The 25,762-nt window shown below is 33.5% G+C and overlaps 1 protein-coding gene across 1 annotated transcript in view; it reads right to left on the bottom strand.

Annotated features, from left to right (window-relative positions):
• The window catches only part of SLO2 (slowpoke 2), a 377,835-nt gene that overhangs the window by 232,921 nt on the left and 119,152 nt on the right, over positions 1-25,762 (bottom strand). The window contains exon 6 of the mRNA XM_072544101.1: positions 3,819-3,913. Coding sequence (XP_072400202.1) covers positions 3,819-3,913 — 95 coding nt within the window. The remainder of the gene's footprint in view (positions 1-3,818; positions 3,914-25,762) is intronic.

Below are 25,762 nucleotides of genomic sequence, written 5' to 3'. Positions count from 1 at the left end.
GTTACGCCAATATTTGTGGCTTAAGTTTAATATATTCAAGTTACGAATATTTTTTAAATAGCTGAAGTTTTTTAGATAGCTGTAGCTGCAAACTTATTTGTACAAAACTGTCTACCAAGTGTAAGAGGTGACTCTTTAGCTTCAATTTCAATAATAGTGATAGGCGTAGATTTTAAGTAACCAACACTTGGTAACACAAGATGTCCTGTTAAAAAGATAAATGAAAATATTCATGGAGTTTTCCGATTTTTTTTATAATAGAATGAATTTGATCCGTTCATAACAGTTTACGATCCAAATATGTGTCTAGATATTTTACACAAATTTTGATTGGAAGCTCTGTTATTCCTAATTTGAAGTTACATTGAGGAGTTTGTCGTTTTTTGAAAAAAAAAAAAATTCAGTCTTTGTAGTTGATATTGATAAGCCTAGAGAATGGTAATAATTTTTTATACAATCTAGTGTACTTTCGAGTTAATACCTACAAATGTCTACGGTAGCATGGGAGGTATACAACATAACATCATCTGAAATCTGTAATATATTAGAGTGTGGAGGTACTATCTGTTATAGATCTATATTGTACAATGAAAAGAGAAGTAGACTTAAAATACTACCCTGTGGTATACCTATATTCGTTGGCCTTGGCGCTCAAAATTTTTCATTTATTTTTAAGTAAGTTTATCTATTCTTTTACGAGGATATAATGAAATTTGAAATTTTAACTGAGATTCCAAGATATAACAATTTCTTATGTAGAATTTATGTTATCAAATGTAGAGCTTACATATATAAATGTTGCACCTGAACAGAGTAAAACTAGTGAAGTAAGAGCATCTTGTGTAGACCTGGATTTCCGGAAGCCATATTGAGATTTGAGAAGGATATCTTCGGATTCAAACCAGTATTCAAGCTCATTTTTGATTAATCTCTCCAGAGTTTTTAGTATACAAGAACTTAAAGATATAGGTCTGTAAGACTTAACGTTGTTATGTGATTTTCCTGGCTTCCTTATAGACAATACAACAGAGTCCATCCATGTTTTGGGAATTAAATTCTCATTTTGCAATATATTTTTAAAAATTTGTAATAATAATGAATTGTAGTCTGTATATAAAAAATATAGCATAGAGTATGATATACAGTCCATCCCTGGAGACAAACTATTATTTTGTTTGAGTCCATGATTTAATTCCCACAATTCAAATGGTTTTTATAGATTGGAGTATTCTCTGGAAACGGTGAATGTGGCTTCGTTTATTTGATTTGGTACCCAAGGAGGTAAAATTTTAAAGTAAAAATCTTCTATCCATGCAGATTCGCATTTTATCGGGAGTTTATTGGACAGCTTTCGGTTTTTGTAGACATATACTTTCTTCCAGACGTCGCTGATTGGACTGCGGGAGTTAAGGCTTTCGTAGTTTATCAAACTTTGTTTTTTTCTAATTTTAAAAATTATCTTTGCTAATGCATCCAATTTTTTGTATTTAATTAAATTATGAATATACTATGTATTAATTTTTTTTTATTCTGTATCTACAACAAAATTTTGGTTAATAAACTAAATTTTAGTATCATTTTTGAATCATTGAATTTTTTAACGGAAATTTTTAAAATGATATAAATTTGAGAAAGGATATATAACAATATAACCACGATTAAAAACCTTAAGGTTGCATGTAAAAATAAAATATTTTCTCAATTTTATAAATAAAAAAAATGGGGTGATAATTACCCCAACAGACAGTTACTGGCTGAAAATGTCACACAGTCGCAGGGTTAAGTCAATTTATATTTCGAACCCCTTCCTCTTCTTCTTAAAGTGCCTATCCGTTCCGGATGTTAGCGATCATCACGGCTATCTTTACTTTATTTATTGCAGCGCGGAACAGTTCAGTGGTAGTCGTGTTATACCACTTTCGTAAATTTTAAAGCCAGGAAATGCGTCTTCTTCCCGGTCCTCTCTTACCATTTACTTTCCCTTGGAGAATCAGCTGGAGAAGGCCGTAACGTTCTTGATTTCTCATTACATGTCCTAGATATTCCAACTTTTTAGTTTTGACGGTCATGAGAATTTCACATTCTTTCCCCATTCTACGCAGGACCTCCACATTAGTAACTCTGTCAACCCAGGATATACGTAAGATGCGCCTATAACACCACATTTCGAAAGCTTCAAGCCGATTTATAGATGCAACAGTCAGTGTCCATGCTTCCATTCCGTAGAGCAGAACTGTGAATATGTAGCAGTTCAATAGACGGCATTTTGTTTTTAATGATATGTCTCGACTGTTGAAAATGGTTCTCATTCTAACGAATGCTGCTTTTGCTTTTATTATTCGCTGTTTAATTTCTGTTGAGTGGTCCCATTGGCTATTTAAATTGGTGCCTAGATATGTATATTGGTCGACTCTTTCGATATTCTGTTGGTTGATTGTACTAATTGTCATAAATTTGGTTTTCTTTATGTTAAGAGCTAGTACGTATCTGTTGCTGACTTCTGTTATGCGATTTGTTAATATCTGTAAGTCATTCAGATTATCGGCAAAAACTATAGTGTCATCTGCATATCTAATGTTATTCAACCATTCACCGTTTATTAGTATTCCTTTCGCACAACCGTCTAAAGCTTCCTTAAATACCCATTCAGAATAAATGTTGAACAACAATGGAGACAAAATACAGCCCTGTCGTACTCCACGTTCTATTGCAATTTTATCAGTTAACTGGTCTTCTATTTTGATTTTGGCCGTTTGATTGTAGTAAATGTTTCTGATAATACTAAGATCTTTGTTGTCAATTCCAATTTCTTGCATTAGAGTCATTAATTTGTCATGTTTTACTCTGTCAAATGCCTTCTGGTAATCTATAAAGCATACGTATATGTCACAATTCACATCCCTGCATTTCTGAAATAGCACCTGTACAGCAAAAAGGGTCTCCCGTGTTCCCAGAGCATCACGAAATCCGAATTGTGTTCTTGTTAGTTGTTCCTCACATTTTGTATATATTCTTTTGTGAATGACCTTTAGAAATGTTTTAAGTAAATGGCTCATAAAGCTTATAATTCTATAGTCTTCGCACTTTCTCGCATTTGTTTTTTTTGGAAGATTTATAAAAGTTGACACTAACTACTCTTGGGGAACCACGCCCGTATCATATATACTGTTAAATATATTTGTCAACCATTTTATGCCATCATAGTCCATAAGTTTTAAGAATTCTGAGTGAAAATTATCAGGGCCTACTGCTTTACCATCTTTGGTGCTTTTGATGGCATATTTTACTTCTTAGACTGTAAATGGTGGTCCAGATTCGTAATTGGTGTTTGTTGTAATACCAGTGTTACTTCGTATATCTTCAAAAAATTTTTCTACGTATTTAATCCAAATATCTCTTTTATGCTCTATTTCCAGTACTATGTTTCCCTGATTATCTGTCAGGACCCCAAAGGTCCTGTTCGAACCCCAAAGATGCTTATTATTAGAATGTTTATAACTAAAAGATTGCTGAATATACGTTGTACCCCCCGTGGTGGTTGCGGTTACTGAAATAAAAAAAATAGATCCGCTCCTGGTCTAAAAAAAATAAAATCTACCGGTTTTAATATTTATTTTATACTTATTAAACTCAGACTTCCGTTACCAATTTATAAAGAACATTTAATAGATATTTCCATACTCACAAAAAATATAAATACATCAACTTTTAAATTTGCTAACCAATTCTCGTTCAGCACTTTTAAGGTGCATTTTAAAACAACTAATTACATTTTTCCCATTCAATAAGTACATCCAACACTCGAAATAGGCAATTACCTGGTAAATACGAGGCAGATAAGCGTAGCTGAGAGGATCGTCAGTTGTTGAGATAGAGCCGATTGAGACTTCTGCATCGCTCTATGGAGGTCGTTCTGAAACAAAACAAACGAATGAGAATTAGTTGCTCCAGAAACTTGAAATCGAAAGACAATGTAATTAGTGACAATTGGGAGTACAGACGACGACGCGTTGTCTGAAATGAATAAGTTTTTTACATTGTTTTAAAATTTTAAAGCACCTAAGAAAAAAAAAATAAATGAAATTATCTCGCAAATAAACATATGATGTAAGATCCTACATTATCTTATTTATTTATTGCATCTATAAATCGATATATAGGGCTAGTTATTACATAAAACTCTATAAAAAAACCCTAAAATATGCATGCAAATGTGCACAAAAAACAGTTGAAATATGCAGTAATACTCGTATTGAAGGTATTTAATCTATTTTATACTAAAATCACAAAAAATATTTATTGAAATTTGTATTACCTATTTGTATAATTAATCAAACAATATAATCAAACTCATGGGCGATGTACGTACTGCAGCACTACAAAAAGTTGAAGAACAAGATATTCTTGTTCAAACTGTAAAAAATATTTGTGTCTAGAACGTCTGACAGGATTATGTAGGCATTGTTTTGAAAATTATGGCGCCCAAAATTTGGAATAGTTTCAGTAATCTGTGTAAATTTTGAGACTAAAATTTTATTTTCCCTGTTTATTAATATACAAGTAACTGATTTATGTTTTAGTGGAATCCGAATTTATTTTTGTTTTGTTATAATTATTTTGATTTTATTAAAAGCCTGTTCATAAAAATGACACTTTTTTTAATACTCCCTTAAAATTATTAAAATAACAAAAAAATTATAAATTTGATATATTTGTAAGGAGAATAATCTACACAATTATATTATTACAAATATTTATTACCTACAGCTGAATTTCTATTTTTTTTTAATTTTAGAAAAAGTCGGTTTGTTAGACCGACGTTATCAAAAATTTTAAAATTTTTCACGTTATCTGCGGAAGGTTAATTAATATTCTTACGTTCGCCTCTGGTTAATTGTAAAAAAGTTGACATTGCCGTAAAACAATTAGAGAAAAACGTCAACTTTTTTACAAGTAACCAGAGGCGGAGGTTTTAATATTTATTAAATGCGCAACTATAATTTTCGTATTTATTTAGTTTATTGATCAAAATGAGCCTCAACTCCAATAAAATTAATTTTTGAATAAAATCCTTTATAAAAGGTATATAAAAAACCCAGTTGGGCTATGTTGAATTGACAAAACGTTTTCGGAATAAGTATTCCATCATCAGTGTCCTAAAATAGTATTTAACCACTTAATTAAAAAGAACATGAAATAATATAAGTTTTGACTAAGGGAAATGTAAAATGTGGTTAATACTTACTAGTTAATACATGGATGTAGCCACTAAATATGTGGGTAAAAACCCTTTAAAAATTATTAAAAGAAATTTAGTTTACATTATGTCTAATTTACAGTTAAGATGGTAAAGTTACCGTTGGATTCGTAACATGGCGACATATGACTCTACATTAAGTTGCAAGTCCTGAGACGGTATGTCTACGAGGACTTTATCAAAGCAACTGATTGAAATGACAATCTTGGCAGGTTATGACGGAAGTTATGACAGAGCAGTCAGTGTAACTGTATATGTATATTTAAGACAGAAGCCAACGTTGTTTAAAATTGTGAAAGTTGAAATAAAATAAAATTATAACAGTATCAACCATCAATGTTATTGTTATAAATTATGTATGTGAAATGAAATTGTGGTGAGAAAATTATGTGATTATAGTTAGGCAACCAACTATACAGTGTCAAGTGGTGTGATGAAAAGATTCTGATATAAGGCCCTTTATGTTTTAATAACATTTGGTACCTGGAAAATGGAAACTAGACACAGGTGGAAAGGTGGGTTCTTGAAAAATATAGGAATTAATATATTTAATATGTGAAGATGTTATTCAATGAATGAAATAAAACTATTATGATATAAAGTTCATGTAAAAATTGACTTATAACTCAATTATATTAGGCCCTGTATGTCAAAAAAACAACATTTGGTACCTGGAAAATGTAAAACTTCTTGAGTTACAAGTTCATGAATATAAATATCTGATTGGATGTTGACAAACTGAGTGATGTAGTTATATTTTGTGTGTTGACAAGTATATGAAATGGACAAAATTTGATGGTTGAAAGTGGTTTTGTAATATATTGGTCGTAAAGTACTTAACTTATAACTTGAGAAAAGGCCCTATCTGTTATAAAGCAACACTAGGTACATAGGAAAATAAAAGATTAAGTTATAAATTGGTAAGTTGAATGAACTATTGGTCTATATTGACTATAATAGTAAAATGAAATTGTTGTAGGTGGCTCTGTTAAATTTGAGTAAAGAGAATGAAAATTAAGGTGTTTTGAGAAAATTGTGATAAACGGATAGACTACGGAAGGCTGAGGTCCCCAGAGAACCGAAGCCAAACCCTGAGGGAATTGTGTAGAGAAGTAAAATAAGAATTTAATAATATGGAATGGGTGGTGGATGAAGGATGATCTGATCTGAATTTGGAAGTGTCGAAGTAGAAGCATGGAAAGTGTTGGTTATAGTGATTAATTATTAATGAATTATTAATGAGAATACATGAACTTTATATCATAATAGTTTTATTTCATTCATTGAATAACATCTTCACATATTAAATATATTAATTCCTATATTTTTCAAGAACCCAACTTTCCACCTGTGTCTAGTTTCCATTTTCCAGGTACCAAATGTTATTAAAACATAAAGGCCCTTATATTAGAATCTTTTCATCACACCACTTGACATTGTATAGTTGGTTGCCTAACTAGAATCACATAATGTTCTTACCACAATTTCATTTCACATACATAATTTATAACAATAACATTGATGGTTGATACTGTTATAATTTTATTTTATTTCAACTTTCACAATTTTAAACAACGTTGGCTTCTGTCTTAAATAGACATATACAGTTACACTGACTGCTCTGTCATAACTTCCGTCATAACCTGCCAAGATTGTCATTTCAATCAGTTGCTTTGATAAAGTCCTCGTAGACATACCGTCTCAGGACTTGCAACTTAATGTAGAGTCATATGTCGCCATGTTACGAATCCACCGGTAACTTTACCATTTTAACTGTAAATTAGACATAATGTAAACTAAATTTCTTTTAATAATTTTTAAAGGGTTTTTACCCACATATTTAGTGGCTACATCCATGTATTAACTAGTAAGTATTAACCACATTTTACATTAACCTTAGTCAAAACTTAAATTATTTCATGTTCTTTTTAATTAAGTGGTTAAATACTATTTTAGGACACTGATGATGGAATACTTATTCCGAAAACGTTTTGTCAATTCAACATAGCCCAACTGGGTTTTTTATATACCTTTTATAAAGGATTTTATTCAAAATTTTTTTTTAATATATGGTATACAGCCAAATACAGGAACTTTGTTTCCTTGTGGATTCCAATAAAATTAGTATGCTATATCAAACGAGGTATCACTTGCTATAAGGTTCTATTTAAAATTATCTGTCACAGTGGCGCTGTAACGTCATCTGTCACTATTATGTCACTTGTTATGACTAGTTAAGAATCATACGTCTGTTTATTACCTCCCTAAAAATTTCACTATTATAAGCATAACCGTACAAAAGATACGAGGGGGGACGGACTTTTGACTAGCACTGGATTTACTCCATAAATATGCATAATATAGGTACTATTATTCGATAAGAGTATATATAAAGTTGTTTTCACCGTAGTCTGTAAACTATACTTATAATCCAATATTTAGCCCTTACTTATTTTACAAAAATTGGATTATTACCAATTATTTAGTTCCATGTTTCTGCTTCCTACCAGACGCGTTTAATAAAGTAAATTTTAGAATGAATAAAACGATTTTACCATGTAAATAATAAGTATGAATGCCAGAGTTTGTGAATTACATTTAATTTGATTAAACAGTAGATTGCATTTAGTACGGAATTAGTCGAATTAAGTTAGTGTTCAACTTGATACTTGTTTGTGTGTCGAGCAACTTTATTCTGGAAGTTTATCTGTTTTTATTAGTTGAAAAGTGTACACGAGAAAATAAAGTTGAGAATATCTTTAATATATTTTTTTAAATTTATATTCACTATTAAACCCGAGAAATTTTCAAAAAGGCGCCTTTTACATGACACTTGTTGATACAGTATTCAACAACTGCTTTTTATAAATTAGGTCATACCAATATGTAATAAACTAAATATGCAAAAGAATGAACGTTATACAGAATATGTAAACAATGTAAGATCGCTATTTGGTTTTAAAAACTTAGTACAGTAGTAAACAGTGTTTTTCTTCGGTCCTATAAAATTCGTAATTTACGAGATTTAAGAATAGTGTTTAAATAGGTTAAAGTGCAATAATTAGCTGATAAACTGTAAGTCACTACTACTACTATCGGTTCACTGCGTTCTCCGACGACTCCTAACCGCCATTCTTCTCTATTTAAACATAGGCCTGGAGGGATTTCTCTTTCCTCTAGTTCTTTTTCAATTCCCTCTCTCCAGCTTCTTCTCGGCCTTCCTCTTTTTCTTCTTCCTTGTGGTGTCCACGTCAAAATCTGTTTCGGAATCCTGTCATCTGGCATTCTTTGTACATGGCCGTACCATATTAATTGTTTTGTTTTTATGTCATCAACTATTGTATGCTTGACTCCCATCATTTCTCGTATTCTCTTATTTAGTAGTATCCGATCTCTTCTTGATTTGCCTGCTGCTCTTCTCCAGAAGTCCATTTCTGTTGCTAGTAACAGTTTCTCTGTTCTTTGTTTAATTGGCCAAACTTCACTACCATATGTGATTACACTTTTAAGTATAGTGTTGTATATGAGTTGTTTGTTCGCTTTAGATATTATTTGGTCCCACAGAATGCCGTTCATCATGGATATGGCTTTTCTACACTGTATGTTTTTGTCTTTTATAGCAGCATTGAGTGTTCCATCTTGAGTTATCTTCATACCCAGGTACTTGTATTCATCACAGTGTCTAATTTCTACCCCATCGTCTAATATAATGGACTGCTTTGTCCCTCCAATACACATGGTTTCAGTTTTCTTAATGTTGACTTCGAGACCCCATTTGTTATATTCTTCTATTAGCTTCCGAGTCATGTAACTCAAGTCGTCATGATCCTGAGCAATCAGTATTTGGTCATCAGCGAAGCATAAGGTGTACAGTGTAGTCTCGTCGTTGAGAGGGATTTCCATGCCATAACATTTTCTTTTTCACAGCTTGAGTGCTTGTTCCAGATAAATTTTGAAAAGGGTAGGCGAAATACAGCAACCCTGCTTTAGTCCTTTCGTGACCTTAAATCCCTCAGATATCCTTGATCCAGTTTTAATTTTTGCAGTCGTTCCATTATACAGACTTTGGACTGCTTTGATAAGACCATGCTTAATGTTGGTTTGCTGTAAGTTTGACCATAGTTTACTGAGGAGTACACTGTCATATGCTTTTTGTAAGTCTATGTACACCAGGTGAACTTCTTATTGACGGCTGTTTTTTTCTCAATAACTTGCGTAATAGAGTACAAGTGGTCTACTGTGGATCGCCCAGCTCTAAAACCAGCTTGCTCCTCTGCTTCGTAATCTCTATAGTCATTTTCTATTTTGTTCTTAATAAGTTTCCCATACATCTTACTTATTGTGCTGTTTATTGCAATTCCTCTGTAATTTTCACACTGATCCTTACTGCCCTTTTTGTGGATAGTTGACATGATAAATAATTTTCATTCTTTTGGTAATTCGGCCCCATTCAAGCAGCCTTGAAAGAGTTTTCTTAACTGTTCCTGGAGTTTCTCTGCGCCGGCTTTCACTAATTCTGCAGAGATGTCACCAGGACCAGGGGATTTTTCATTTTTCAGGGATTTGGTTATTTCTTCCATATCTGATTTACTTATTTGTAATGGTGATGAATTTATACGTATACCTATCGTGTTGTCTTTCATGTTAGTAAATTCTGATCTTTGTTCTTTTAGTAATTTTTTGTAAATATCTGTAAGTTATTTGTATATATTTAATAAGCAGCAAATCAAATTGGTTTCTATCTACAATTTAAATAACCTTAAAATTTTGTATCGATACGAGGTGTATTGAGATTTGCATGCTGTTGTTATCCGCAACTGGACAGGTCAGCACCGACAATTTTGGGGCCACTGTCCAAGGTAACTATGGAGTCAAATATTGAGTCAATTTCTACCCCTCTTCAAAGCCAATCTACCACCGTTAAGTCATATTCCACAGTCTTAGCCCAGCAGCAATTTCCAAAAAAAGAGGAGGCTATAATTTTTGGCGCAGTCGATGGAGCTCTTCTTCATGATTACCTTATTCCTTTAGGAAGCATAATAGGACGCAAAAAAAAATTCTGTTCCTGTTTATCGAATAATAGAATTTGCATATATCTCTCTAGTAAGCAAATGTTATAAGATTTTATGAATTTCTACAGCTAAACCGAGGTTCAAGATCAAATTATAAAGGCACGTCGACTTATAACACCAGCTGAGAGACTTATATTGTCAAATGTATCTCCAACTATTTCTCATGAAGCGGTTTGCGACGAATTGAAAAATATTGGTTTAAATACGATTTCGACGATTTCTTTTTTTCGGATTAGTTCAAACCTACCGGAATATAGTCACATACTAAGTTTCCGAAGACAAGTAAATGTCAGTTCATACAATTTTGTCGTACCTGATTCGTTTACAGTAAATTACGAAAATACTTCCTATAGAATCTTTATTCACAATACCAGATGAATGGAGAAGAGCGATCATGGTGATGTTCTTCACAAAAGGAGATAAGAAAGACCTCAATTATTATCGAGTAATAAATCTATTAAATACAAAACTCAAATTGACAACAAGAATAATAGCGACAGAAATAAACGAATGAATATCTCTGCAAGAGGAACAGCAAAGATTTCGGACAGAAAGATCATGCACGGATGCAGTTTTTGTAATAAGACAAATAAAAGAAAAGTCGCTGGAATACAAAAAACCAGCATATATGTGTCTGATAGATTTGAAGAAAGCGTTTGATAGAGTGAGAATTCGGGACGCGATATATTTATTATATGAAAAGGGAATATCACTGGATTTAGTAAAAATCATTGAGAATATATATAAAGATAACATAGCTATGGTAAGATGTAAAGGATGACTATCGCAACCTATCAAATATAAAACTGGCATTAGACAAGCAGATTCGCTGAGCCCATTAATATTTAATCTGATAATGGACGAAATCATAAAGAAAGTTAAAAAAAGAAGAGGATATAGAATGGGAGAAAAGAAAATAAGGATAATATGCTACGCCGACGACGCCATAATAACAGTCGAAAATGAAGATGACCTACAAAGATTAATTAAAGAATTCGAAGATACGGCGCTCATATACAACATGGAGATCTCAACAGAGAAAATTAAAACGACATTGATATCAGCGGAACCGAGACGATGTAAACTAGTCGTAAATAACAAAATAATAGAACAAGTGATGGAAACTGAATACTTGGGAATAAAACTGTCAAGCTACGGAAAAGTGGAAGAAGAAGTACAAAAACAAGTGAACATGTCAAACAGAATAGCAGGATGTCTCAACAACACAATCTGGAGAAACAAATACCTCACAACGGAAACGAAAACCAGGATATATAAATCAAGAATAAGACCGATAATGACGTAGACAGCGGAAACAAGAGCAGATACGGCGAAAACACAAAGACTACTGGAAACAACAGAAATGAAAGTCTTACGAAAAATAACCAACCAAACTCTAAGAGACAGAGTAAGAAGTGAGAAAATACGAGCGAGATGTGGTATAGAGGAAATAAACGCGTGGACCAAAAGAAGAAAAGTGGAATGGAATCAACTCATTGAAAGAATGACAGAAAATAGAATAGTACGAATAGCAAGAGACAAATCGCCAAATGGAAGAAGATCATTGCGACGACCGAGGAAAAGATGGTCAGACAACGTCAATTGAGGCTAAAAACCGAAGTAAAACAGGCATTAAACTTATTTATAAAGTAGGAAGAAGAAGAAGAAGAATCTTTATTACTCAGAATAGTCTAACCTGCTGTAAATGCAAATCTTCAGGATATATCGCTAGCCAGTGTCTTATGAATTCCAGGAATGCTCCAACTGTAAGTTCACCTACAAATATCCACCACCAAGAAACTACCGTCACTCCTAGTTTTAGCCACACTTTCAATCAACCTCATTTGGCGACAACACCGTTTTCACAAACTTGGGAAGCAATATCCTCCAACCTATTAACATCTCTTCCATTAGATAAAATTGCAGAAAACTCTAATAAAGCTGATATATTACCACATTTTTCTGAAAAAAATATCTCAGCCAATCTTACAAACAAAACTTCAAGCTCGACTTCTGTCACTACTTACGACTTTGCTCCAGTACTTCTAAATGTTATAAAGCTACAGCATCCAAGTGAAAATTCTGATAATACTTGCGCCAATTGAAATACCTCTATAAAACGCAGTTTTGGCTACAAATTCAGCACTTGCATTACAAAATTTGTTCACAAAACCTAAATCTTCTACATTAAAAAAACTGCGTTCATCCAGAGATCAATCTACATGGAAAACTCTTGAACATTTTATTGATAATCATACACCACCTTTTGTTTAAAGTTACCACCAATTGTCCTTAATGATTGATAATGTCCAAGGCTCACCCGACACTATTAACGTTCAAAGACGTATCTATCAAAGAATTTACAAGTGATATGGTTGGTTTACTCCATCTTTTAAAATGCAGCTAATAATATGCAAATAATAGATCAACAAAAACTAAGTTTACAAAACTTAGATAAGTATACTTAGATAGTGACTTATCTCTAGACAATCGTTCATTATCCTTCAACTCCGAATCTATTAACAACGTTCAACTCGATTCTTCAGTGGAACATTGGTGGATTTTTCTATCGTCTCCCTATGCTACAGCTTCTTTTATCTAAATATTCTCCAGATATTATTTGTTTACAGGAGATAAACTTAAAGACCAATTAATGATACAATTCTAAACATTTCACTTGTTTTTGCAAAGACCGTACAGAGGCAAGTCGTCTAAGTGGTGGTATAGCGATACTAGTAATCAAATATATCGAGGTGTTAAACAAATTCCAATAGTTAGTGATTTGGAAGCTGCTGCTGTCAGAATCTCAACTACCAGTTTAGTGTATTTATTTAGATTTTGAGAACGATTTCGGAAGTGGAAATTGAAACGTCAATAAACTTATTTTAACCATCAATTGTGGCTTATTCTCAATAAAATAGTATCTAATTTAAAATGCCACAAAAAATAGCTTCAGAACAATATTAAGAAAAAGTTTAGTGTCTATTTGCAATGTGTACCTTCCTTGTGACATACAAGTAAATTGTGATAGTCTTTGCGGATTATTGGAGCAACTGCCAGGTCCTCGTATAATTCTAGGCGACTCTAATACTTACAACATAATATGGGGGTCAAAGGTACAAGTATTGCCGATATCTTAAATCAACTTAATGTAAATTTTCTTAATAACGGTAGCCCCACAAGATTCAATATTTCAACAGGGTATTCCTCATGCATTGATTTAACTCTCTGCTATCCAAAATATTACTCATTGCGTCAGTTGGGATGCTTTAGCCTATACATATGGTAGTGACCATCTCCCAATCCTTATTAAAAACCATAATTTTGCCTCATCAGGTCCCATATTTAAATCTAAGTGGAGTGAAAAAAAAAAGGAAAATGGAAAAAATATTATTTCCATTTTGGAAATAACGGGCGATATTAACTCAACTATAGAGCAGTTTAATCAACTTGTCTTGGTAAATCTAAGTCTGATAACGGTCGATGTCCTGAACTGTGGTGGAATAAATGTTGTGCTACAGCAATTCGTGAAAGTAAATAAGCCCTAAACCGATATAAAAAGCATAAAACACTCGAAAATATAATAAAGTTTAAAATGTTAAGAGCAAGGGCCCAGCTAACTGTCAAAACTGCTAAAACTTTTTTATGGAATAAGTACGTATCGGAAATTAATAGCAATACCCCTCTCTCTAATGTTTGGAACAAAGTTAGAAAAATATCTGGTTTACACACTTCACACAATTTCAAGGGTTTAAAAGAAAATAATATTATCATAACATTGAGCAGTGATATGGCAAATATTTTTGGGAAAATCTACCAAAACCACTCATCGAATCAACAGTATACAGCCAATTTTCTTAAAGTCAAAGAACTCGCCGAACAAAATCCCATCTTCAAGTTTAAAGTATTTCCTTTAACCATCCTATCTCTTTTCAAGAGATAAACTCATCTCTTCTTAATCTGAAGGATTCTAGTCCTGGAACGGATGATATTCCTTCAGCATTTTTGAAACATCTTCCTGTATCAGTCATAACGTATCTCTTAAATATATTTAACAGAACTTGACTCCATAACCATTGGACAGCTATTTGGTCAAAGGCAATAATCATTCCTCTCCTAAAAACTGACAAACAACCTAAATATGACCCAGAATCATACCGACCCATATCTCTGACAGCGTCAGTATGCAAATTACTGGAAAATATAGTTAACTGCGGGATCTTATGGGTTTTAGAAAATTGTCCTTTTAAAAAATCGGTCAACCACAGACAAAATTTTAGACTTGTGAGATACATAAAGCTCTTGCTGCAAACCAAAAATGCATTGCTGTATTTTTTGATTTAGAACATGCATTTAATAAAAATTGGAAGTACAACATTTTGAGACAAGTTCATAACTGGAATATTCAAGGTGACTGCATTGTCTTCATCCAAAACTTTTTAAACAACAGATCTCTTCAAGTGAAAATAAATAATATTTTTTCAAATACTTATCGTTTGGAAAATAGTTCACCTCAAGGATCTGTGCTCAGTTAAACATTATTTCTAGTGGCAATAAATGATATAATCAAAAATATTTAAGCACTCTTACAAGCTCGTTTATACGCTGACGACGTAGTGGTATCTATTAAAGGCAAAAATATCTCCTTAATGTCCTCAATTCTTCAAAACTTTTTAGATACTCTCGAAAATTGGTCTCACTTTACAGGCTTTCAATTTTCAATAGAAAAATCAATAGGAGTTGTATTCTCTTCATGCTCCTTGCCACAACCTCCAACCCTCAGAATCTATGAGAAGCAGCTGAAGTTTAAAGATCATCACAAATTCTTGTGTTTAATCTTTGATTTAAAACTTACATGGCAAGATCATATCTCACAACTCCTCAGGTCACATCATTTTTTGTAATAAAAGATTAAATGTATTAAGATCTCTTTGTAACAAAAATTGGGGCCACTCTACTTCCACTCTACTTCTTCTGTATAAATCAATCTCTTCTTAAAGCATTAGATGTTATTATAATAATTTTTCCGAAGCATCCATTTGAAAAGTTACTAAAATACTAGCTGTCCCAAGCTCATCAACATGGAAGAAGTGTTTAATTTGGTGGGTACCCGTACACGGCCGAATAACAGGAAACTAGGAAGCTGACAGGACTGCACGACAGGCAATTTTAAACGATTGTTCGGAGTCAGTTTCGAAACGAAATAGGTACCAAAAGAAGAAGAAGTTTGGAGCCTATGAACAAGTGTGTTTCCAGTGACTTAAAAGCTTATTTTAAAAATAAATTATTGTGTTTGTAGCGAAATGAGTGGTCTCAAACTAATTCTAAGCTGAATAAGATCATTTTTGAGTAAAGAACAAATTGTGCTTGCACGTCTAGGACATACCAAGTTAACACACTCTTACCTTTTCACAAAGAAGAACCCACCCACATGTGATCAGTGTAACGTTCGATTAATAGTTGAACACTTTTGAGCAAATTGTGGTAAATATGTACAAGAAACACATCGTTACAACATCTTGAACTCTCTAACAGAAGCTCTAGGTCAGGAGTGTTCCTACGATAGTATAATTAAATATCTAAGATCTTTAAACATTTTTTATACTCTGCAGTTATTTAATTTTGTTATTTATATTTTATTCCGTCGCTAATAACCATTTGGTGGCGACTTTTTTCTTTTTTTCTCTAATAAAAAAATTTTTTTCTCAAAAAGCATAGAAAATCTTTTAAAATGAGAGTTTGTTAAGATTTACAAAATCTATTTAAGTAGAACATATAATTCGTTAGAGATAATGATGTACAATGAACAAAAAAAACATGTTTACTAAACCTGTCGTAGTTTACAATAAAATCAATTTTATAAAAAATCCGTCTAGACTTGTCTATTTGTATTAATAAATCGTTAGAACCATTTTTTTACATGATTGGAACATTTATTCAATACTTGTTGGTAATTGTTTTTAAACGCCAGAACCGGTCATTAAATATAGATAAAAAGTTGAAACATAGTCTTTTTTGTCAGTTTTGCTTGTTTAGTTTTGAGACAGACGAGTAAAAACAAATATAATATTATGAAAAATAGATTTATCGATTGTTAAAATACTGTAAATAAAGGTCAATATGCTTTATTTGGATGAGTTTGAACGAATTCTTAAAATACTGTTTTTATATTATTGATGATGAACATTTTTTTAATGGACTGCAATTAAAATAAGTACTTGATACACAATTAGAACTAAATGACGGAGGTAATATTTTATTCATTTTATCCTAAGTCTATTCAAAATATAGTTTGATTATCCACGGGAATAAAATTAAAGAAACTACCAATTTAAACTAGATTTTTATCATAAACATTTTGAGTTTCGTTAACATTATCTTATCCTTAACAATTTATACATTAATATGTCAGTAACTTAAATCAAGTTTAGATGCCACGTGAATTATTCTTATCAATTCATTCCTTTTCTCTAGCCATCCGTTGACTATTAATTTATATGCCGCCACACACGGACTTTAAATCAGCACAAAAGAATATTGTGCTATGTATTTTTCGTAAATTACACAATGACTCTTTCTGATCGTGTCTATAAAATTTAAAACGTAATCGGTAAGGTGCAATTTCAGTTACATTGAGCGTAAGGTGGAGTTACACGGACACCTTTTTAAAAAATAAAAAAAAAAAACTTCTACTAACAGGACCTTTTAATCCTGGTAGGGTTCTGACTATAGGTCAATATTTATGTTCTTCCATGATATCATATCCATCTTCTATATCAGACAAGTCTTCTTCCACAATATACAGATTTCAGATATCAGGTAAATAGTCAGATTTGCCTTTGTTGTCTGCCAAACACCAAACTCTGCTAGGTTTGTATAATCCTGCAGCTTCTTTACCTTTTTTGTTTATACTGAGTGAATCGTGAATTACTATGACTGTTTTTTTGATCTCATTGTCTATCCTTTTGTATAATTTAGTGTCCTGGTCTTTAAATTTTTTCGCCTCTTCTCCATCTTATATAAAATCTCATTTGCCATCCACAATTTTTTGATTTTTTTTTGTGGATTAGGACTACAACACGCCAAAATGATACAAATACTAAAAGAAGCAGGAGTTAACAACCAAGATCTGAAAATAATTAGAAATCTTTACTGGAATCAGACAGCAAATCTCAGAGTTGAAAGTGAACACACTGAATATGTAAAAATCATGCGTGGAGCGAGGCAAGGCTGTATTTTGTCTCCTCTAATCTTCAATATGTACTCTGAAAGAATATTTATCAAAGTTTTGCACGAAACTGAAAAAGGTATTCTACTAAATAGTTACCGTCTAAACAACATCAGATATGCAGATGGCACCATAGTATTTGCGGACAACTTAGAAGACCTATAAGTTCTTATGAACAAAATCACGTATTACAGTCAACAATATGGACTCAATATAAACGTTAAAAAGACAAAGCTTATGATAAGTAGCAAGAAAAGGAAAACAGAAGGTCAACTCTACTTCAACCAATCTAACCTACTACACCGGCACTATAATACACGAAGAATGGACCAACAACCAGGAGATTAGAGTACGCATCGGAAAACTAGATCCACCTTCAATCGGATGGGGGCCTTCTTCAAGAGTCACAACCTCTCTCTTGATACAAAAGTCAGAACGCTGCGATGCTACGTCTTCTCTGTCCTTTTTTTGGTGTTAAATCGTGGACTTGAACGAAGCTATATGCAGAAAACTGAAAGACATTTGAAATGTGGCTATATCGGAGAATACTTAAGATCCCGTGGACTGACCAAGTCACAAATGGGGAGGTCCTCAGAAGAATGAATAAGAACCAAGAGGTATTGGCCACCATCAAATCTCGAAAGTTCGGACATATTCTTCGGACATATTATGCGAAATGAATAAATATATGCTCTCCTTAAACACCTTGGTTAAAGAACGTCAGAATCTGGTTCACTACAATATCTGTGCAGCTTTTCCGCGCTGCTGCAGATAAGATAAAGATTGCCATGATGATCGCCAATATTCCTAACGAATATGTACATCAAGAAGAAGAAGAAGGATTAGGAATTTTTCTTGAATGGCTTTTAAAGCTCCTGGTCCGTTACATCCGTTTGAATAACATCTAATTCATTTTAAAATTCTTCACTTATGTCATGTTGTTTGGTCAGCTGTAGGGATAATGTAAGTTGTAATTGGGTAGGTATTATGTTGAAGGAAGAGCATTTTTTGCGATATGGGTACAAAGTTTTGACCATATCTGGCAGTTTCTTAATTTAAGATTCTATCTACTCAATTTTTGTGTTTTCCGTTGTTACTTAAATAATATGTGTTATTGTGATGATCACTAATTTCACATTGCCCAGAGTTCATCCATTTTATGTCGCTTTTTAGGGAGTCTTACTTGCTTCGTATAATGTTTTAACACTCCTTGTACATATCGTGAAGATTTTCTTTAAACTATATTGGCAACGATTTCGTTTGTTGGCGTCCGAGAAAGTCTTGCTGTGTTCTCAGAAGAACAAGACCTTGAATCTTCTGCGTGCTCATGTACCTTCAAGTTACTATTGATAGTTATTGGTATTCAGTGGGTATTCAGCTAGGGTTCTGTGAACACGTTTAAATTAGAAATCAGGTAAGTTTGTAATTGTTATAAAATTAAAAAATTTTTGTGTAAAACCAGATGGACTTGGTTACTACTAGTACATCAAAAAAAGTTAATCCATTAGACAATAATTTTGAAAGTACTGTTTTAAGATGGTATAATGAGGAAGAATTTGACTTGTCTGATATAGGAGATGGATATGTTATCGAAGAAGAACATATTGACATTCTACTGAAAGTGATGACAATAAACAATCTTTTTCAAATGATAAAAATATTGATGAAGAATTAGACCATGAGAATGAGGATGAGATTGGAAGAAAAGTACTATTGTGGGAAAGATCGACAAAAGTGGGCAGTAAATGAACCTGTAAAGAATGTGGAAACTCCACAACATAATGTAGTCATAACGCTACCAGGATTAAAATATCCTGCTCGTACTCTAGAAGATAAAGCCACTCCAGAAGATATATGGAACCTTCTCATCTCTGAAGTTATGATAAATACTATAGTGCATTATACAAATATAAATATTGCAGAAATTCGAATACGGTTTGCTGTAGAGATATTAACAGATTTGAAAGATACATATAGTACTAAAATACGAACTTTGATAGACCTACTACTATATACCGCGATCTATAAATCTAATGATGAAAATGCTATGTTTACTGCAGATGGAACCGGAAGAGAGATTTTTAGGACTGTTGTGAGCGAAAAACTATTTTGTGTTTTAATAAATTGCTTGAGGTTTGATGATGCGACATCTAGAAAAGAAAGACTGAAAGAAACACCAGCGGCTTATATTAATGACATATTTTTTGAAATGTTTTTTGAAAATTGTCAAGATGTATTTTACATTGGGAAGAATGCATGCATTAATGATATGTTAATGATGTTAAGATATTTTCAGAGCAGCCGTCTCAAAAGTCCGAATAGCTATGATGATTGCCGACCTCCGCCGCGGAGATGGCACTTAAAGAAGAAGAATGATGTTAAGTACAATTAGTATGTCTACGACAAATCACAGAAAACATATTACTAATAATATGATTCAAGTACCAAAATCCAGCAGAGAAGGCCTATTGTCCTTCTCTGCTGGATCTTGGTATTTGAATTCCATTATTAGTAATATCTTTTTGATGATTTGTCGCGGTCATACTACTTGTACTACAAGTACTACCTTGTACAAAAGGGGGGCAGGGGGGGTAAAATCCCCGGGCCCGGCCGTTAGCAAATTTAAAAAAATTCCTTTTATTAAAATATTTTACAACAGATTGAATTTGCTTGCGGTTTTAATTATGAAATTATTATAAGGAATATTATGCATTTGGAAAAGGCAATATGCAAGAAATTATTTCTTTGCATAAGTTACAATTAATAAAAATATATCGGGAATACATTGCGCGTGGGAGCCCCTTATCGGAAGCTCGCTCTATCGGCCACTGCCACACGATTCGCAGAAGCGCTGACCTTGACGATGTTGAGAGTAGTAATATAGAGAGCCTAATTGATGATTTAAGTGCCTTAAGAAATAACTGGGACAAGATATTGTCTGAATGCAAAGATGTTGCAAATGCTTATGGTATCTAACCGGAACTCTCCACTTCCCGTGCGAGAAAGAGGAAGACTTTTCACGATGAAACAGCTACAGAAGATGTAATGTTCAATTTATCCCCGGAAGAACGCTTCAAAACAGAAGTTTTTTACACAATAATTGATGTTTTGGTGGCCAACCTGAAAACGAGGTTCACAGCACTGAGAGAAATCGAAATGAAATTTTCATTTTTATGGAAGTATAACGAAATGGACGAGAATACGATCTCAGAAAGTTGTGTAAGATTCGCCGAAGAGTACAATTCAGATGTAAGCAGGGATCTAGTTGATGAAATGATTTACTTGAAAACTGTTAGTAAATCAAACATCTCAGATACGTCGCTGAAACCAGCAAAACTTTTGAACAAGCTCGTGTCCCTTAATGTGACAAATCTTTTCCCCAATGTGTGTATTGCTCTTCGTATATTCTGTTGCCTACCAGTATCCGTTGCTCATTCCGAGAGATCATTTAGTGTTTTGAGCCGAATTAAGAATTGTTTAAGATCTACTATGGGTCAACAACGATTATCTGATTTGGGACTGTTAAGCATAGAGTCGAAACTTGCAAAAACTCTTGATTTCGACCACGTGATCCAAAACTTTGCGGATATGAAAGCAAGAAAAGTTATGTTGTAACTAACAGTTCTATTGTAAATAATTAAAAACAAAGTTTAATTGTTAAAACTGTTTTAATTTGCTTCCTTCCTGTGTCAATAGCATGAGTGTTCACTATTACATATCCCAGTTTATGAGTTATCAGATTTTTGGGAATTTTCGTTCAACTGGGTTTGGGGGGGGGGCTGGGCCGGCCGGGTCTCAACCCCGGGGCCCGGCCTGGCTCTGGGCGGCCCTGGCAGCAATCATTAGATGAATGTTTTATTGAGTGAAAATTTATATTCGTTTACTTAATTAATACTAGTACTATTGTTGTGTAACAACAACATTTAATATTTTTATTCCATTTTGTATCATAATATCATATCACACTGTATATTAGTTTTAAGGTTTAGATTTGTAAAATTTTTTTGTACCATTTAATAATCTGCACGGGCGCCGATAGATTGTATTCAAAAAAACTTTCTAGACATAAACTTCTAAAGTCGTCAAAGAATCATAGCAATGAAACGATCATAAACTAATTTCAAAATTATCGGTTTGATTTATCCGAAAAATCCCAACAGCAACGCAAGTTGAGAAATAACCGTTCCTATCGACCACAAACCTACTCAGGTAATTTTACCAATGAAAGGAGAGTTGAAGGTTGCGAAATGTAAACAGATCCTTCAATATACGTCGAGAGTCGAGATTTCTTAATTTTAAGAAACCGTTATGGGCCTAGCGTTATTCAGGCTGGCGAGTTGAGATCAGTTTGAATCGAGCACTGGGTGCTCGATTCAAACATGCAAGCTGACTAAATTTCGTAAATCAGATGTCGTAGGCAAGTTATCAGCGTCCAAAATACGTAGTTGCAATTGTTTAAATAGACTTGTTAAAACGTTATTTGCGAAACTTTCATTTCTCCAGATTTCTGTGGGGTTCTTGAAAAAAGCATGGAAAAGTGAACCTATTTCCCTAAGGCCAAAACTTGTTCCCCAAGGAAAAAACCAGCCACCTATAAATCGTGCGCGAAACAAAGGCATCGGGACAAGGTGTAAGGACAAAGACATCTGCGTCTTCGCACAACTATTATAGTTATAATCTTATTAAAATAATCCTAAATATATGCCATTATTAAAATAGATAAAAACGCTGTTAAAAAGTATAATACAAACAAGATTCGTGACTCGGTTAGATAAGTTATATCTAAAAACGTTTACAAATGTCGTGCTCAAACTAACAAAATTCTATTATCTTTTTATTAAAGAAAAGAACTAAGAAACCATACAAACGTTTTTCTCGCCAGCAAATTTTAGTCTAACTAAACAAACAACTTCGCCCAACACTTTTCAGAAAACGCAAAAAAGAAAAAGGAAAAAGGCACATTTATGTAACGCGACCCGCTCCAACTTTTTCGTTATTTATACAAGGCAAAAAATGTAGCATGCTACGCACATTTCCACGGCATCCAGCATATGTACAAAATTTATATACCTGAGAAGAATGTTATTGGTTTTTGATGTAGAACTCAAAACTCAGGAAAAAGAACAAGTAACGCTGATATACGATACAAGTAAGTGAATGGAACTACACTGAGAAAACAAAATTGCTTACTATGAAAGGATACTTTTTGTCTTAACCGGCTAACAAACTGAATAATGCTTTATTTAGGTACTATATTTAAAGAAAATTAACCACAATTTTATTATTTAAAGTATTTTATATTTAATGTTTTTGCCTCTAAAGCTGTGAGCAATGAAGTAATAGAAGTTAATATAAAATGAAACAAAAAAATCTTAAAAAGAAGTAAAAACTTCTAATGTGTGATGGTATATTTTATTATTAAAAATGTATCCAAAAGGAATGCAGTTATCTTAATCAAAACGTTTTCGATCCAGTCGGACCATCATTAAAGCAGAGAACACATTTAAGCGACACAGATGGCGATCTGCGATTTCAATAGTACAGTAGAACCTGCTTAATTCGAAATCTTTTTTAATTCGAATTTTTATTCTGGTCCCTAGCATTTCCTATATAAGTAATGTTAAAAAGTCGTGAATAATTTGAATTATATTTTGGATAATTCGAACTTTTCTACAAGTTAAAAAGTTAAAAATGCCAATTTTATGCTGGAAATTTCCGCTAAAAGAGGTAGTATTCTTTTCTGTTCTAACGTGCCACTTGTTTTCAAGGAATTCAAGGCCATTGTACATTATACCCGTACCTGTCACCTAAATTCTACCCCATCTGACACGCCCCTTCAGTTGAGATGCGTTGGCGTTGCAATTGCAATCACCACAAATCACGTCAAGTCACTTCGTATTGAGTAAAGATGTCGTCGCATGGTAACACGAAAACATACAAAACTTTAACGTTATCGGAACAAATAGCGACAATTAGAGAAGTAGAAAAGGGGACGAAGAAAAAATCTAAGATTGCCAGGGACTTTGGAATTCCTCCTAACACATTATCCACCTACTTTAAGAATAAAGAAAAAAATCTCAACAGTGAAAATGAGTGCGGTAAAGATCGAAAAAGGTTAAGGGAGCCAGAAAATCCAAATTTAGACAGTTGTGCGTTAAAATGGTTTAAACAAGCTAGGGATAAGAAGATTCCCGTGAGTGGTCCCCTTATAAGAAGCAAAGCTGAACAATTTGCTATTGAAATCGGGAAAAATAATTTTAAGGCGAGTACAGGGTGGCTCGACGGCTTTAAAGAACGCAACAAAATTTCTTTCAAATCCATTTGTGGAGAAAGTGGGACCGTTAATCAGCAAGAAGCCAACCAGTGGAAAAAAAATTTGGAAGAGATGATTCAGGGTATAGATGAAAGAGATAAATGTTGACAAGACGGGTCTCTTTTTTAAATGCACTCCTGACAAAACGCTAGCATTTAAAAACGAAAAATGTCACGGAGGAAAACTAAGTAAAGAAAGAGTAACTCTCCTAATTGGTGCAAACATGGACGGATCGGAAAGACTGCCTCTACTGATGATTGGCAAGTCGGCTAATCCGCGTTGTTTTAAGAACGTCAAGTCAAAACCAGTGGAATATGTGAGCAGCACAAGAGCTTGGATGACTAGTGATCTTTTCGCGAACTGGCTGAAAAAATTATACAAAAAGTTCATAAAAGAAAAAAGAAAAGTTGTTTTGTTTATTGACAATTGTACGGCACACACCACTATCCCACTGATGGAAAATGTACAAGTTATTTTTTTTCCTGCTAACATGACTTCAGTTCTCCAGCCTATGGACCAGAGTGTTATAAAAATTTTTAAACATTTTTACAGACGTTTTTTGGTTGAAAACATATTGATGGAAGATTGCGACACCCTTAAAATAAAGTTAGACATTCTACAAGCATCTCGAATGTGTAAGAAAGCTTGGGACCAACTAACACCTGAAACGATCAAACACTGTTTCAAAACAGCTGGTTTTATAAAACAGGAGGAAAACACAGACGACAATTTAACAGAAGAGCTGCTTTCAGTTGACTGCTGGGGGGACATCATTTCTGATCCTTCCATCTCTTATGAAGATTTTGTCAACGTGGATGAAGATGTTGTAGTATGTGGTGAAATAACCGATACAGAGATCATCGCTGAAGTGCTTAAGGGCAATGATGAAAAACAAGAGAGTGATGAAGACGACGCATCATCAGTGGCGGAAGAAATACATGTTCCGAGTGCGGCCGAAGCAACACACCATATTACGCAACTTAAACGGTACTTTGAAAGTAAAAATGATGTAAGTCACTCTATTTTTAGTTCACTGAACATCTTAGGATGGCATTACTACGGAAGCCCTAAAACTGTTGGATGATGACAACATCGACACTCTGGTAATAATCTTCAATGCCATATATGACACCGGCCACATTCCAACGGATTGGCTTTGTTCAACCTTCATAATGCTCCCTAAATCACAAAGAGCGACAAGGTGCAAGGACCACAGACTGATTAGCTTGATGAGTCATTTACTTAAAATATTTCTTCGCATACTCCACACAAGAATGTTTACAAAACTAGAAGAGCTGACCGGCGAAACACAATTTGGTTTCAAGAAGGGACTCGGGACGCGCGAAGCATCATTCTGCTTGAATACCCTGGTACAAAACTGTATGGACCAACGAAAAGATATAGTCATCACATCCCTCGACTACGAAAAAGCTTTTGACACCGTAAAACACGATGAAATAATAAAAATGCTACACAATGCTGATATTGATGAGAAAGATATAAGAGTTATCCAGAATCTCTATTGGAATCAAAAGGCACGTGTGAGGCTGAACAAATCAACAAACACAGAGAAATTCGAAATTTTACGAGGGGTGCGACAGGGGTGTATTTTGTCTCCTATGCTGTTCAACCTCTATGTGGAGAATGTTTTTGCAGAGGCACTTGAAGGCACTGATTGTGGTATAAAGGTCAACGGGTACCCGATAAATAACATTCGTTACGCTGACGACATCGCAATAATCACAGATAACGAACATGATATGCAGTTGATACTAAATAAAATAAACACCACAGGAAAAACATATGGCCTGAAGATAAATGCTGGAAAAATAAAATGCATGACAATAAGAAAGGGCGCATTTTTCAGAGTACAACTGCACGTAGATAATGCT

Source organism: Diabrotica undecimpunctata, chromosome 9 (genome assembly GCF_040954645.1).
Source record: "Diabrotica undecimpunctata isolate CICGRU chromosome 9, icDiaUnde3, whole genome shotgun sequence".
NCBI classification, from domain to species: Eukaryota; Metazoa; Arthropoda; class Insecta; order Coleoptera; family Chrysomelidae; genus Diabrotica; species Diabrotica undecimpunctata.
The sequence above is the reverse complement of the archived record's forward strand: the minus strand, read 5'-3'. Positions and strand labels throughout refer to the sequence as shown.